This window comes from Aulonocara sp. 'chitande type north' Nkhata Bay, linkage group LG11, assembly GCF_057382095.1.
Source record: "Aulonocara sp. 'chitande type north' Nkhata Bay isolate Kocher_YH1m ecotype deep benthic linkage group LG11, A_spYH_male_GT1.1, whole genome shotgun sequence".
In the NCBI taxonomy this organism is placed as follows: Eukaryota; Metazoa; Chordata; class Actinopteri; order Cichliformes; family Cichlidae; genus Aulonocara; species Aulonocara sp. 'chitande type north' Nkhata Bay.
Genome location: NC_141354.1, coordinates 27,532,408 through 27,549,240, shown reverse-complemented (window position 1 = coordinate 27,549,240; position 16,833 = coordinate 27,532,408). Strand labels below are relative to the sequence as shown.

At 41.4% G+C, this 16,833-nt stretch overlaps 1 protein-coding gene and 1 long non-coding RNA gene across 2 annotated transcripts; one reads left to right on the top strand and one right to left on the bottom strand.

Moving 5' to 3' along the window:
* Window positions 1-3,022: 3,022 nt before the first annotated feature.
* Window positions 3,023-6,635, bottom strand: LOC147319232 (uncharacterized). Its single transcript, XR_015131412.1, has 3 exons — window positions 6,446-6,635; window positions 4,150-4,270; window positions 3,023-3,556 (listed from the first exon to the last, which is right to left on the bottom strand). It is a non-coding gene; the product is annotated as an uncharacterized LOC147319232 (long non-coding RNA).
* A 4,713-nt stretch (window positions 6,636-11,348) lies between these two features.
* Window positions 11,349-15,620, top strand: LOC147319231 (uncharacterized). The gene is made up of 6 exons (XM_086311683.1): window positions 11,349-11,559; window positions 12,985-13,337; window positions 13,486-13,561; window positions 13,915-13,993; window positions 14,346-14,529; window positions 14,658-15,620. The coding sequence occupies exons 2-6, from the start codon at window positions 12,987-12,989 to the stop codon at window positions 15,228-15,230; spliced, it is 1,263 nt and encodes a 420-aa protein (XP_086167809.1). The 5' UTR covers window positions 11,349-11,559; window positions 12,985-12,986; the 3' UTR covers window positions 15,231-15,620.
* The last annotated feature ends 1,213 nt before the right edge of the window (window positions 15,621-16,833 follow it).

Genomic DNA, 16,833 nt, shown 5'->3' with positions numbered 1-16,833 from the left:
GAAAAAACATGAAGTTCGATGATTTCTTCATAGAAGAATGCCTATCACAAACTGAATCAACAACAAATCCATTACAAAACTAAATTACAAACAACGAAAAAACTGGTTCTTTCACCTGCTGCAGCAAAATTATAGGAAAATTACAGATTTTTTTTGGTTTGCAAGGCCTCTCTTTGAATGCAATCTACTCTCAACACTGTCAGTTCTTTGGAACTGATACTCTGACTTTTGTTATGAAATAATAATAATAATGCCCTTTTTTAAAATAACTTACTCGTGCTTCACTACAAACAATATTTGTTATTGAGGTGCAATTGATGCAACTCTGCTTTGTACTTTTATCAGTCACATCTTGGAGGTCATTCACAGTGCAGGTGACATTGGGGGCCATTGATTTTCAAATGTTCGTCCAATATATAACCGACAGCTGTTTCCTGTTCTTGGCAGACAGGAGTGGCCTCCACTGTGCTCTTCTGTTGCTGTAGCAGATCTGCTTCAAAGTCAGATGTGTTATGATTTGAGAGATGCGCTCCTGCACAACCACTCATGTTTGTAACGAGTGGTTGACTGACTTACTGTTGCTGTTCTGCTTAAAATCTTCTGGCCGTTCTTCTCTGACCTCTGACATCAACAAGATATTTTCACCCAGCTGCTGCTCGCTTGATATTTTCTCATTTCAGACCATTCCCAATGCCAGCAGGCCAGCAGTATTCGAAACAATTAGACCAGTAGCTGTGTCACTTTTATTCCCCTTTCTTCTTGATGCTTGGTTTGAACTTGATCACTCTACTGACCATGTCTACATGCCTGAATTTGAATTTCTGACCTGTGATTGGTTGATTAGGTATTTGCATTAATGAGTATAAAGTGGCTGCTGACTGTATGTGGTGTGACTGCAATGGACCATACAGTGGCTGCTGCTATGTTCATGGATTCTACATATTTTCTTTGTCTATTTTCTGATGCATATAGTTTCACGAGTATCATTTTGCTTTTCTCCATTTAAGCAATTTTGTAAAATTTCAAGTACATTGTTCACATTTCATTTTTTGTGCCTAAAATGTTTTTACTCTACATTAGGGCTACATTTTTGCTGCACTCCATCCAAAGTCAGTAAGGTGCAGATAAAAGTAAAGAAAACTTTTGTTTATTGTTTCGTCATAAATGCCACAGCAACCCAGTATGTCAGTGGACACACTTTGAGTAGATTGGCTACTTTGAAAAAAAATGACCAGTAAAATTTCTTAAACCAGAAACAGATTCAATGTTACTGCAAAGAAAATATATGTATAAAAGAGTTATCTCTATGTCCCACATGAAAAGATAACCAAGCTAAAAGCATCCCAGTGCGATCTTTACTTTTAAAGATATTAAAGTTATACACATTTTGGAACTAAAAAAAAAAGTTTCAAGGCTTGTCTGTGTTTCCATATCTGCCGATCTGGTTACAAGCCCCTAATAAACTTGAAGAGACCACTCAAGGCCCACATGACTGCTTTGTTATGGTCAATAAACTTAACCCCCGGAGGTCTCCTGGATCCATTTCCAAGCATTAACTTCAAGGTTAAGTAATTTATTTGTGGTTCTCTCATGGATTCTAATTTTAAATAGAAAAACATCTTTTAAAAACCAGAACACAAAATTCCCATTTCTCATCTGGGGTCTTTCTGACTTTACTGTGTTTCTTCATCACGTTGGTGTAAGTCTCACATCAGGAGTGTCACTGTCACCACATCTCATATCACAGTCTCATCTGTGCAAGTCAGTAAAACAGTCTAAACAAAGGATGTCAAACTCCTTTTACAATGAGGGCCACATACAGCCCACTTGGATCTTCAGTGGGGCAGATGAGTGAAACTACTCTTTCTGTCAGTGTAAACATCTTTAATTATACATTTAATCCCTGAGATCTTTTAGTATAAGATAAATAAGTGCAGTATCTACAGCAGGTCTTGGTTTATCTTCATGACAAATGTGTAAATGTATGAAATGTAAACTACTATCCTGTAGCTTTAAAAGAACAAGTTTTCGTTGATTGATGAACATTTTCTCTTTTTTATACTGACATTTTTATATTAGACAGTAAAAAACTGGACCTTTTCCTGTTTATCTTTTAGGTAACTATTTTGGTGTAGTATCTTTATCAGCAGGAAAAGCTGTCAAATTTATAGAAAAATACAAAATTTAATGCAACCCATCATATCAACCTAGACACCTCTAGTTTTTTCTAAGAGTAACATCATATTAGTCACTGCAATTTTTAAAAAATCATCCCTTTTTTGTTGTAAATCAGTCCTGATACTATGTGCATCAGAAAATAAACAAAGACAAAAATATACTATATACACAGAAACAATTACTGAATAGTATGACAAAGTCACACTACATATGTGTGTAGTTCATGCTTGCATGTAATAACAGTGTCATAACCTGCACGTGTGACACAAGACTGAGAATATGTGTTTGTAGCTGCTTCGACTGAACCTCTTCTGAGACCGCGTTTATATTTGCTTTCAACTGAAGAGCATATTCACTGCTACCACTGACAGCATTTAACGGCCTTGCTGTTTCATGCATACTTTAAAAACTTGAGAAGTGATTTGATTGAAAACACTAATGCAATGCTTCACAGCGTTGTTTCATAAGCGAGAGATCTGTATTTCTTTCTGGAAAATAACAATTTGATCAGTTGTGCCATTCAAATGAGAAACACATCACACAATGACTATCACCTTTAGCAGTGAAGTATGTGTAAAACCAATAGCAGTGTGTACAAATACTATGAGAAAGCCTGATGTGGGTTCTCACTGGTGTGAGATTGATGTGAGAATGGCCAGTGGCGTGTCTAGAAAATTTTTGTTGGGGGGGCCAGGTAGGGGCACAGATTTGGAGAAGGGTGGCAGATTTAATTGGCAGATAATGTTTAAAAAAAAAATTCTACCAACCCTTAACCATAATTCAATAATCCTACACAGCAAATCCAGCATGTCCAAATTAACACTGTCGGATTTGATTTCAACACTATTAAAGTGTCTATATGGGTCCACACCAGAGAGTGTTAATTTAACTCTTTTTGGAGAGTTGGTACGTTAACTCTGATTTAGTGTTAAACACCAAATCTGTTCAGGAGTTGATAATTTAACACTTGGTGTTAAGAGTTTATATATTAACTCTCAAAGAGTATTTTAGTTTAACTACGTAAGAGTTATCTTCTAATTCATTCTAAAAAGCGGGAATTTTACTGTTCTGAACTTCTAGAAATTTCTTTTGGAAATAAACATTTACTAAAAAGACGCAATGGTTTTTGAAAAACATTTATTCTGAACTGTGCACCACAATTTCAAAACATTTTCTGAAAGATGTAACAGTATACATGTTCTCACTTTCATTAGAATTGTGTTTATCAAAAGGTCTGACATGGGTGAGCTGGTAAATGCAAATAACAGCATTCTCATCACTTATTTCTTCAATACAATATGCATGTCCTTCATTCATCCCTTTGTGGAACTTCAACGCACTTCTGCTCTCCCCCATATTCCATCTTCACAAGCATATCCTGTGCAGAGATTGAATAAAAATTAGTTGACACTAATTAATGGCACAAATAATCCAGTAAACAATTGCAGCACAGTAAAAAAAAAAAAAAGGAATCCTCTTTGAGCCATTACTTGTGTAAAGTATTTTCCCAAAAGACAAATACACAGGCAACAGGTAATACTGAACTAAATGTAAAACCTCAACCTTTTTCATTTTTACCTAAACCGTGTGCACAAAACTCTGGAGGGATCTAAATGCTACCGTAGAATCCAGTCAGGACGTCTGCTACTGCTGTTTGCTCGTTTTTTGTTTTATTTTTATGGGCGATCGTTTTCAGGCTTCAAGTAGCACCATTATACCAACATTTCACATTCTACACATTGTTTTAGGTGTATTTGACCAAAAGTTTGACTGAAAATTCACATGCAAGCTTTTTTCAAGGCTGTGGTATTTGCCCGCTAACAATACCTTTCAGCTAGCTAAAACAGAATATTATGCTATCAGCGAGCAACATGGCTAATGCCTTTCACACAGCTTTGTCTCAACTCCAAAGAGCCACAGAAGTAAAAGCTCATAATAATAATTGAAACAATGTTTGAAAGAATGACTTACCAAGCATGGCAAACAACTCAAATATGTAGAGCAAAATGTTCCGAAACGGCTTCACTTCAGCTTCGATTGGAGCCGTGCTGGGGGCGGAGTCTGTGAATTTACTCTGTTGGTGTCATAGCCCCTGTAGGAGTTCAGAGTTAAGAGGTCAAGAGTTAATGTTTCCATTGTAACACCTCCAGATTTGACAGAGAAACACTCATTTTTAACACTCGATTTTAACTACTATCATTTTACACCTCAGAGTTACATTAAAAGAATGTGACTCTGCTTAGAGTAAAATTAACTCTACTTTTGCAAGAAGACTATTAACACCAAAACATTTAACACTTTTGAATTTGCTGTGTATAAACCTAATAACCAAATGCACTTTTAACTCTTATTAGAATGAGATTTTAACCACTACGGTGCAAAGTTTTTAGATACTGCGTTGATAAAGTACAAGAGATACAGTCAGTGCTTTGTCAGTGTTTACTCAGCATTCAAGGACAGCAATATTTGCATAGTATTTTTACTGATATATACTGCACATATGTTTTGGGCAAAAACATTTTTGAATATTAAAATACGAACATTTGTAGCAAACAATTGACAAATTAGCCAGTTCCAATGTAAAACTTTCTCTGCCTGTTAAAAAAAGAAGATAATCTTCTCACAAACTGGTGTTTGATTTTGAAACAGGAAAAAAGTGGAGAAACAACTGAAAAGACTAATATTTGAATAAAACCTGAAAGCAAGTAAATACTTTCTATGCTGCCTTATGGTAAACTTTGGTAATATTGATAAAGAACAACACTGGCTGATGATGAAATACATTCAGCTGGCATGGTGACACTGCCAGTATAACCTGCAGGGCTGGACTGGGACAGAAAATCGGGCATTTTGACTACAGACCGACCCACCAGGTATTAAAGCCATAAAGCCTTTGAATGAAAACAAACCCTGTTGTGACAGTGATGTACAGTCTTTTTGGTATATGTATGATTTCTATACATTTTACGTCAGATAAAAACTTTGGTTGTAAGATTTAGATAATTATTTAATAAAAGCTAGATATTTTAAATGAGAATAAGAAAGAAAAGTATTTCTTTGTGCCCCCTTTCCCTGTTAATGCCCTACCTGGCCCCCTGGCAAAACTTTGCTAGACCCGCCCCTGCACAGTTACCAGCTGTCAGCTACATAAAAAAGGATCCTGGTGGGTGGTCTTCACGTTTCCCTCTCACCAGATATCCAAACCGACATCATGACCAGCAGCTTTACAGCTGTGGCTCCAGCAAACATCAGCTGATACTAGAAATTAATATTAAATAAATTCTAACAACAGCCGATCAAGCTTAAACGTGCTGCTGTTGTTTAGCGCAACATCTGCTGGTTTCGTCTTTCTGGCGCAAAGTGGGCGATAAACAAACAAGAGAGAAAAGCCGATCAGCTGATCATCGATCAGTTTCATGATTGAAGTAGCAACAGGAGAGGCAGGATGAGAGAAGAGGCAGCTGTGCAGCGTAAAGACAGAATAAATCCAGCTTTGTGTCTTTTTCCATTCTAGCTGAAGTTCGGGACAAACTGCGTCTCTTCTCAGCTCAATACGAAACGTGTAATATTTTCTCTGATTGAGGGACCATTCCATTTTTTTAAGGAGCCGTTGGCAACTCTACTAACTAACCTTATGAATAAAATAAAGTTCACTATCAGTAACATCATAGCAACCGAACAGCTGTATAAAAACTCCGTCAAGCTGGCTAGAACGCAGTATGAGTTATTGCAACTGACAGTAAAAAGTCAGCACAACGAAAATAAACTCCACCTAAACTTAGTTTATATCTGACCCAGATAGACTGCAGGTCATGACTTCTTACCTGAAGTTCAGTTCACCTGACACTCGGACTGGTGGCTGCCTCGGGGCTCTCCTCCTGCCTCCCCTTCCCTCATCCACCTGCTGCCTCTGTGGAAGCCCCGCCATAGCCACCACCAAACAACGGAGTTATTTCTACACATCGACCTGCATCTGGCCAATCCACCACCTCTCATTGTTCATGCCATTACAAAAAAAATAAAAAATAAGTCAAATAAGCCCGATGGCCAGTCCAGCTATGTTAACCTGCAACCAAATCTGCAGCTCCATACAGCAATGTTACGACTTAGATTATATCTTATAACGCATAACTCTTATGTTAGCTGCCCTCTGTAGCATACTGTCTGAAATATTCGACGGCTGCAATAATTCTTTAAGTGTTATTTTTTCCTTGGTATTCTAATTTCGCCGAAGTTTACTAAACTCAACAAACTTAATATTACTTACCGGGACATTTATTCTGTCCTCATTTTCTTTCACCGAAAAATTGTTTCCTGCAGTGACGTCTTTCGTGCTTGGCTCTCCTACCTTTGCTAACGTGATGCACATAGCGCAGAAGCCGATGCTGCATTCACTTACACTCGGATATCTGAGCGTCACCGTGAAAACATAATCGGACATTTGATATTTGATTGAATTTTATTGTTTTGCCTTTGGGGTGGCACCTGGGGTGGCCAGTCTGGTTGGGGGGGTGGCCTGTGCCCCCCCAGGCCACCCCGCTGGACACGCCATTGAGAATGGCGTCAAAATGATCAATAAAAACTGTCATTAAATAAAGATCTTCGGTGTGAACACCAGGGGGAGCCCTATCCATGTGACATATTTTGGGCTTAACGAGCAGAAAATACACCCTAAAAGTAAATGTTATCGTCACTTCTTCCTGCAACACTGGAAAGATCGTTACAATCTTGGAACTGCTCCAAAGATGCCGAATAAGGAAACATCGACATTTATTTAGGTGAAAAATAGCGAATCACAAAAATAAATAAATAAACTAGTGAAAACAGAAAGACTGAGCCCACGTGAATCCACTGCTTCACTGTGAACCGCAAGCGCCACCAATTAAAGTCTCCACGCACTGATTAGCTGCGCAACTACTTTTAAACTGGATATAAATCGCCCTTTAGGGAACAGTTCCCTTTAAAACCTCAGAGTCAATCCAAGCAAGAGTCTTTTGATCTAGATTACATCACATTGTGGATTCAAGGATAAACTTCAAAGATAAAACTGAAAAGGTTACATCACTTACTGCATCAAGCATAGAAACAACAGGATATAGAATTTAATTAATAAAATCACTGATTGCAACTATTTATCCCTTAAGATAAACAAAAGTGTGGGGGGAAAAATCCCACCAGGTCTGCTCATAAGTGTTTGAATTATTTGCTATTTATGTTTGTTGTTGTTTTTTCGTGAAACTCTGATCTGTTCTCTTCCTCGGGTTGTTGACAGCGGTTTGTGTGACTCGTGACTATTGTTTCTAACATCTCTGGCACTGATCTCGCGATTTTAGTTTTCTCCACCTCCTCTGTCTGTCTCTCAGCTCCATCCTTTCACACAGTGCACCGGAGCGCTCAAACGTGAAGCACTTCAGCCAAATTATGCAACACTGGTAACACTTGCCGCTCTCCCATTGGCTGTTGAGTCTTCCACTTGGAGGTGTGGCTAAAGTGCTTCCACCTGCCATTTGCCAAGTCTGTGCCGAGGGCGTGTCTGCCGGTTTCATTCACAAATCTAGCAGCGGAGCGTCTCTCCGACATGTGAAGATCCCTCTGCTTATTCTGTGGCACACATGTCTGCTCCGCAGATGTACGCCTGCAGCCTGAACAGAAGATGGATTCTGACTAGTTCAGAATGAAACTGTAATGTTTGTGGTAACAGCAACAAATATTACTACCATAATGGTGTCCTTTAGCACTTGTGTGATAGTAACATATGAAAAGGAGTCTAGAGAAATGTCCGTGTTAAAGGCAGGAGGCTTAAAATAACTGTTGGATGTCGGTGATCTTTGAGCCCTCGGGGAGCAATTCATTAAAAACAGGTGTGATCCTTTCACAGAAATTACTGCATCAGCTCAGGAACACTTCCACAAATTATTGTCTGTTCACATCCACAAATTTTCTTTTTTTCTTTAAAAAAACCCCCACATATGGCTTATATGTGAACATAATCCAGAAACACTGCTATCTTCTCTGTGCTAACCCTCATTTAAAATGTACTCAGGCAAGGATGTTGGACAAATCAAAATTTGAAGTTCTGTTTGGAAAAATGAACACAGCATCCCACAACTAAAGAGGAGAGAGAACATCCAGTTCGTTATCAGCAGTCAGTCAAAAAATCCTGCATCTCTGATGGTGGGTGCATTGGTGCCTATGGAATTGAGAGCTTGCAAATCTGGAAAGGCACCATCAATGCTGAAAGACATATAAAGGTTTTAGAGCACCATATACTTCCATCCAGACCACATCTACTCCAGAGAAGGAGAAGCAACGTGACTTTGTAGTAGAAGACTCTAGTTTTTAAACTTGCCTGCCTGCAGTCCTGCCTTCTACAAATAGTCAATACATCATGAAATTAAAAGTACAACAAAGAAGATCCAGGACTTTTTGAGCAGCTAGAATCCTATATCAGACGAGAAAGGGACGTTATTCCTCTCCCAGAAGTCCAAAAACTGGTCTCCTTAGTTCCCAGAGGTTTACACACTGTTGTAAACATGGCACCCCATCCCAACTTTTTTGAGACATGTTGCTGCTATCAAATTCAAAATGAGCTGATATTATTCTTGGGTTGAAATATTTGATATGTTTTCTGTGTTCCACTGTGAATAGAACAAGGGTTCATGAGATTTGTGAATCACTGCATCCTGTTTTTATTTACATTTTACTCAGTGTGCCAGTGTTTTTGAAACTGACATTGGAAGCTGTAATCGCACTGTAGTTGCAAAATACATTGTGAAAGAGTTTGCGTGATACTTTGGAACTGATTCCAAAAAGCATGTCTGATTTGCCCAAAGGTGAGTGCACTATCACTGAGGAGCAGATATAGTAGTTAATAATTGTGAGGCAGGCGCTAAAGTACCAGGCTTCAAACCAAATAGTAACTTATTTAAAATTTGAAACAAAGTTTAGTAGTACTAAGCAGTTTCTGCCTGTTCTGCAATGAAAAGAAATATACTGTTTAGACACTCAGGTACGTGCACCCAAACACATAATAATTACAAGAGGGATGTACAGTGTGTTTCATCAAGTTCCTTTATGGATATTATTTCATTGTGATATGGCAACATGATCGACATTTCCTCTAAATCAGAGGAAGCTGAAGGAGAAGGTAGGGCAGGGTAAAGCAGCAGTGTGTAGTAGTTTCCCAGCTATCCTGACATGGTCTGAATCTTTGTCTTTCTGATGGAGGACAAAGATACAAAGAGCACAAAGAGTGTATACTGCAAACTGTCTCCACTTTATATTGCAGCTCTTTGTGTCTTTGTCTTCCATTAGACCAATGACTTTTCAGTCCTAGTGTCTGATTCTCACCTCACCAAACAGGAACTTCAACTTTCATTACCTAAACATTTAAATGCTTTCACACTGAGTAAGAATGTATGTAGAAATGTCTTCTACGTAAAGTAATCGTGTAAATGTTTAATTTAGCTTCTATAATTAAGCGCTCTCACATCCCTCTTTGTTTCCCTCTAAATCATCTGCTGAATCCTTTTTATTACATTCATGCAATAGTCAGTTTTTACTACAATCAACCCAATGGAGCAATGCTCTGATTTCCACCTCAGGGACCAGTTTGATACACTGAACTTTGACCCACTTAATTGACAAACACATCTTCCATAGATGATACTTCAGCTTGTCAATACAAGGACTGATAATGAGAAAAGAGAAAAAAAAAACATGGAAGCCAAGTGGAGGATGGGATTTGAAGGGGATGGTCTTCAGCAAGCATGAACTCAAAGTAGGTTCAGTGAGTTCATGTGCTGTAGAGGAATGCTCACGTAGCACACATACGACCTTTCCCCTGGTTTATTTTTTGCCAAAGTTCACCTGTTATTGTATCCTGACAATAAGAGGGTCCTGTTTGCGCACCTGATGTTAAGGTTACTAAATACTGAGGGACTTGACATAGTTGCAGGCCTCGAAGATGGTAATTGTCAATCTAACAAGGACACAGCCTGTTGTGTACGTTGAGGAGGGTCAGTGGGTTCATGTGTATGTTAAGCATGGGAGTGGGGGAAGGGTAGGCCGTTTATCATAGGCTGAAACATGCTGGGGATTTCGGATCTAAAAATACTAGTCAAAGCCAGTAAAATCGTGGCCTTACAATAAAGCCCAATGAGGAGAGAGACCAGCAATAAGATAAGTATGTAGCATGTGACAAGATCATGTGTATGATCCATGTACGTTGGTATAATGCATTGCAAGTTTCAGAGGGAGGGTCAGTGAGTTCGCTGCTGTAAGGCTATATATCATGGTACTGGGAGGTGATTTGTTATCTGTATGATTGCATGCAGCAGTGTGTGTTTTTAACTTAAACATGAAATGACACTGACACAAAGCAGGCAATCACACTTTAAATACGATATTTCATTGTTTGGAAAATTTATCACCTCAGCTCTCCTTCCTACTTTCATCCTCTGAATTCCAGTTTGTGACACTAGACAAACGAGTTGGTAAGCTTTAAACTGAGGAAAATACAAAAATGTTCACATGAGATTATGTAAAACTGCAAGAAATTTAGCAAATAAACAATATCCGTCTAATATTGCAAGTTATGTAACCCAAGATAACTTAGGGTGAAAGAATTGCAAAGCCTTGTCCAGGCAGAGTGACCATCATTATAAAAAATGTGATTTTCTAGTCTGTTCTGGGCAATATAATGAAAAACGTCGCCCACTGTTTATTTAGTTATTATTTTACCTTTGAGAGGCCTTATTTGTAAGCGGTTTTCGTGCTCCATGCGTGCCTTCTGCTAAACCTCTCAAGTCCCTTGTTATATTTAGTTATCAACGTGCGTTCTTACGCTCTCGGTATGAGTAATTTTTGCGCACATCTCGTGCATAGAACATACTGTGCACATCTCGGGCCGACGTGCGTGCCTGCGTGTGTTTACACCCGCTCGCTATAGTAGAGCAGCCCAGCCCAGACGCCACACTCACGGGCGACACATGAGTGGGCAGGACCGTGAGTGCCGGGGCCGCCGTCCAGTCAGCGGAGATCACTGCGATCACTGGCTGAAAGGTTCAGCCAATGGCGCGCGCCGCCGTCGACACGGCAGCCAATGGAGTGCGCGCAGAGCGTGGGCACGTGGATTTGCGCACATGTTGACGCTTGTAAACTGCCGAGAGAAAGAGGCAGCACAGGCACAGACCGATGAACGGCAGGCCGGGTGGTGTGTGTGTGTGTGTGTGTATATGTGTGTGTGACAGAGAGGTGATGCTCGGCGTCCCGATGCTGCTCCAGCCTCGGAGTGTGGACTGACGGACCAAAAGTAGAAGACAGAGCCATCCTCCACTATTATTAGAATCAGCTGTTATTTTTAAAAGCGCTTTACTGAAGGTAAGAATTTTCAAAAGCATTTTTATCTTTTTTGTTTGCCGAAGTTGGCAGCTTAGCCTGAAGGAATTTCCTGTCCTGTGCGTACCATCCCGGTATAATTTTAATATATCCTAAAGCTGTGTTGCCTAACGATAAATTGCTTTTAAACGTTATAATGATTGCTCAGATTTTCCTTCATGTTTAAGACAAGTAACTGCTATGGATTTATGTTAGTGTCTGATAGACTGAACGGCTTTAGATGGCCTGAATGTACAGTTCTATTAGTTTCTCTTGCTGGCGTGGTGGTGGTGGGCACAGACACAGGCCGGCAGAAAACACCTGAGTCGCAGCCTCATGGTCTACCTGTGCAGGCTGTGGCAACACATCCACCAATCCAATCCTACCGCATCTCCATCCAGCTGGGGCTATAAACTAAGTAAGGGGTTGTACATAAACAGAAATAGCATCAGATTGCCTCACAGTATTTGAAGCTGTTGACTCTTTCACGTTAACAACGTGCCATTTGGTTTGACAGCCACCAGACATAAAATGTAAATGGCAAAGCACGCTGTCTGAGCGTTTCTTTCTCCTTTTGCGTTTGTGTCAGTCTCCTTCATTTGTGAGTGACTTTTGACTTTATTTTTCTGACGCTGATAAAGAGTTCTGTTGGTGTATTTCATTGCTGAGCATTTCTCAGTTTCCCCTGAAATCTCCCCCTCAGTATTGGTGGGATCAGAGATTGAACAAGCTGAGAAAGAAAGGGGGAGAAAAACAAACAGATGAGAGAAAGGCACATGGCCAGAAATGCAGAATGTGAAAATGTGAGAAAAAGGAGGAGGAAGAGGGCTTGGTTTGGAGAGGAAAGGAAGAGGGGGCACCGGGCTTGTGTGCATAACGAACAGGATGAGCTGAAGGCAGAGCGGAGAGGGATGAGAAGCATACAGAAATACAGCCGAGAGGAAAGAGAGTGGTTTGCATGTGTGTGTGTGTGTGTGTGTGTGTGTGTGTGTGTGTGTGTGTGTGTGTGAATCCAAGGGGGGATGGAGCGCAAGCCTGAGACGGAGAGGAGGGGCTAGAGAGAGCACTGGAGGCTGTGGCAAAGAGAGAGAGCAGGCCTATTCCGATTTCACTACTCTACAAGCTCCCATCCCCCTCACACATTTTACTCTCCTACAGCCTCCAATCTCCTCAATGGAAGCCAGACATGCACTACTATTGTGTGCCTACTGCCTACCCCCAGTCCCAAACTAGGGCAGTGCTATACCCACCATTTTGAGTAATAGGGGTTATAATTTTTGGTAGCGAGGTAGGAAAATGGAGTATTGCCAAATGCTAAGAACTGAACTTCCTCTCACTTCAGATGTGTTGGTTTTCAATGTTCCCTTAAGCCACACTTGTGTTTCTTTCCGTCATCCTAATCTTTGAGCTTTCTTTCTGTCCCGATAGGGATGCAGTCGCAGGGCAGCACCTCCTCTCAGCCCTCCTTTGATTCCCTGAGCTCCAGTGACAGCCTCTTGTTCAGCGATTCAGAGCAGGCAGAGGACGACACAGACGTCTTCCTGACAGACAGCTCTCCATCTGTCATCATCGGGGGGTCGGGCAGCGCGTCAGCAAGTGGAAATGGGGGGTCAGACAGTCCCGGGTCACAGTGGACGTGTGACGGCTTCACCGACAAAGAGGAAGAGGAGGACTCGTACAGGTCACAGAGTGGCGGCAAAGCGGCTCACGTCAGCCTGGGGAAGACTGATCCGGCGAGGCAGACTGCAAAATCACAAGGAGATCTGCTGTTTGCTCAGAAGGTAAGAAAGGTGATGGGCAGAAAAGGAGAGTGATGAGAAGAGGGCTGACATAGCAGTGTGCGTGCAAAGGAAAGCCCAGCAGATAGCCTCAGACAGCCAAGCCTAACCAAAACCAACTCGTAATCTGTCTTCCCTCCTCCTCTGTCAGTGTGCTGAGCTGCAGGGTTTCATCAGGCCCCTGCTAGAGCTGCTGAATGGACTGAAGAGGGGCCGATTCGACCGGGGTAAGCATCCTTTCTTCACTGTCTTCTGGGAGGCAAGTGTGTGTGTGCGCTCGCTGGCTTCTGCAGTTGTTGAGGCTGAACACAGGTTTACATGATCTAAGTGGCCTCAGTCCATTGAAATAGTAAGTTTTCCTTCAAGCAGTAGTCTGTATTGATGTAGCCTATCAATGCAGTCCACAGTGCTGTGTGTGTGTGTATGTGTGAAGCGAGTCTTCTCGCTGACTCAGTAGCTTGCAAGAGTTTACCGATATCATGAGTTAGAGCGTGTGTGCATGTGTGAGACCGTGCATGCCCACATATGCATTCATTCAGTGTGAATGCTGACTGAAGGATTATGTTCTTTTGATTGACAGGCTTGAGTAGTTTCCAGCAGAGCGTGGCGATGGATCGTATCCAGAGGATTGTGGGGGTTTTACAGAGACCTGACTGCGGGTAGGATGTCATCCAAATTGTCCCACCATCCATCAGCCCTCTTTTTCTCACTCTTATCAAGTCCTGCCATCATGAGATGTTTTAGCTGCATTTAAGAATTATTATCTTTATTAAACTGTGAGTTGATCTTAGATATGCAGTGCACGGTGAGGCAGGATGTTTTATTGAACAGTCCTCAGGCAGGTAGAGTTACAGCTTTCACTGTCAGTGCAGAGAAACACCAAACTTCAGATGAAATTTTACCTAGATCTCTGTGCAGGATCATAAATATCCACGCCTGTTCCTACTCAGCAGCAAAGTCGTATTCCTATCTGCTCCTCACCTAAATTTTGTTCCTCTTTCTACATCATAGGGAGAAGTATCTGAACACTCTGCTCCAGGTGGAGATGATGCTAAAACTTTGGTTTCCCCAAATTCTCACTCAGCCTGTGTCTACAGCCTCCAGTGTCGCCACATCCCCTGCCCGATCCCTCCAGGAAGCTTTCGGCTCCACCCCGCCGCACAAACACAGGGATCAGTTACATATTCCCGTTAAGGTGAGGACATACATTTCTGACTTCTTGCTGCTAATACACATAAACATTTCTCCACCCCACCAGCACCACAAATTTTACAAAAACCTCCCGTTCATATTCTGAAAATTACTCTCCTGTTTATTTTCCAGAAGCGCAGACTCAGCTGGACGGGTACAGACTCTCCCACGGCTTCCCCTGTACCTCTCAAGTCCCCCCATATCAGCACAGGAGAAAACAGGGTGAAGTCTGATTGCAGAGAAGGTGGACCTTCTTCCTCCCCATCACTAGCAGCTGATGCAAATCAGAGTTTGGCCCATGCAGCCAGCAGCAGTCAGCTAACTGATGACAAAAATGACGGAAAAGACGGAGACGGCAAGGAACCAGTGAAGGTGTCGAAGTACCAAGCGGGTCAGAGCTCTAAGCCGAGCCTCACGTGGGTTCATGTTGCGCCCATCCTGTCCCCACGAAATACCTGCCTCTCACACGATGCCCTCACAGCCAGCAGGAGGTTGAGCCCGGCTACACAAGACAGCTCCATCTCCTCCACCACACCTTACAAGCACCCCAAAAATGTGAAGAAGCCAATCCGGTGCCAAAGCCAGCCTGTTGCTGGACAGCAGAGTGAGAGGGGGACCACCGAGGCAACTCCGGGTGAGAGCCAGTCTCCTCCTGTTACACTTAAGCCTTTGCCTGGGGCGTGTCCCACCAGCTTGAAGACCTGATGTACTGAATCAGCAAAAGAACTGGCAGCCTTGCTTTGTTACACCACTGGGCTAAAAGCTGCTGCGACAGGAAGAAGGGAAGAGGCTGAAGGCCTGTGATTATACTTGCATTAATGAGAGGAAGTGAGGAAAGAATTGTTGGTGATAGATGTTGAAAACAATGACGGATAAAAAACATAACCTATCATCCAGACCACAGTTAAAACAGACATTTCAAACAACAGGACATAAACAAGAACCGTTATCACACTTATAATCGAAACTCGTGCGGAAAGGTGGTTGTCAAGGTTCAAAAGCAATGTACAGGTAACGAGAGACATTCTAGAGTATTTAGAGGAGTAAATGATCGCTCCTCTTCAGCATGAAGGCAATCAATACAAAAAGAAGAAATATTTATGTAGGTGACTGTTTCAACAGACATCTAACTTGAAAGAAACTGTTCGAAAATGGAACAGCCGATGTCAGTAATCAAAATAAAACCTTCCAGTGTTTATTTTGATGTGGTTGATGAGTGAGCTGATTCTAGTCTTGCAGCAGAAGACACATTTTTCTCTACATTCTTTTGAATGGTTTGAAGAGGAAAAAGCGACACTGGGGGTAACTAAAAAAATCTTGTTGCTAGTGATGTGAGAAATGAGGTGTAGTGTGCGCCGTGTCGGAGCCATTGGAGACGGTGGAAAAATGACATCACAACTCACGAATGTAATCCAAGAATTGTTTAGACACTCGGCTGGCAGATCATCAGCATCGAGCAGGAGTGACATCGCAGCGACCGGTGGTCACATAACTTTTCCTGTCGTGCCGTGGATCAGATGTTTCCGACGGCAAACCGACTGGCAATCAGTCTCATTACAATCCGAGACTTTTAATAGACCAGCGTATGGAGTTAACAAGGACCACTAAAAGACATGTCTATTGATTCAATTACACAGTTAATTTATTCATGTGTTGATCTGATACTGCATCTATTTATTGTTTGTATTTATTGGGCAGCTTATCACCTGCTGTGCGCTTGCATAGTTTGGCCTACAGTTCTTTTGAGGTGACTGGGAAGATGCTGTTGACATTTTTTTGTGGTTTTTATTGCTATCGTGAGGAGGGCAAAACAAAAAGGACGTGAAATCTTATGATTGGTCTCTTGGACTACTGTGCCTTTTTTACCAAATAGGATGTGTTTTTAAAAAAAAAAAAGCATTCTGTGCTCTCAGTGCATTCATACTGTGTTTTGATTGTTTGCATGTGTTTCACAAAACCAGTGCACAGTCAAACGCGAAAGCCAACGTGTAGTCACCCTTCTTCTAAAATCGCACACAGCTTAAAAACCAACATCATCAACTGTGATTCTTTAAAACAAAAACAAAAAAAAATGGCATCCAGCTCTTATATCCCAACATCTACAGCTCACCTGAATGGCCTGCATCTCTGACTAATACACACACCAACAGCAGTGGCTACTATTTGTCATGTAGTATTTAAGTGTCTAGCCTTCCTTTGGGGCTTTTCTTTAGGTTCTGATCAGGAGAGAAACAGACTGAACGGCACTTAAAGATGGTGCTCTTGAAAACTTGAAAACATGGTGAAAATATAAATGTAAGGGAAGAAA

What these genes read in the sequence shown, in the direction of transcription:
- LOC147319231 (XM_086311683.1), top strand. Translation starts at nt 12,987, where the DNA reads ATGCAGTCGCAGGGCAGCACCTCCTCTCAGCCCTCCTTTGATTCCCTG. An exon ending in ATCTGCTGTTTGCTCAGAAG is followed by an intron (nt 13,338 to 13,485) that starts GTAAGAAAGGTG and finishes CTCCTCTGTCAG; the next exon opens with TGTGCTGAGCTGCAGGGTTT. An exon ending in TTACAGAGACCTGACTGCGG is followed by an intron (nt 13,994 to 14,345) that starts GTAGGATGTCAT and finishes TCTACATCATAG; the next exon opens with GGAGAAGTATCTGAACACTC.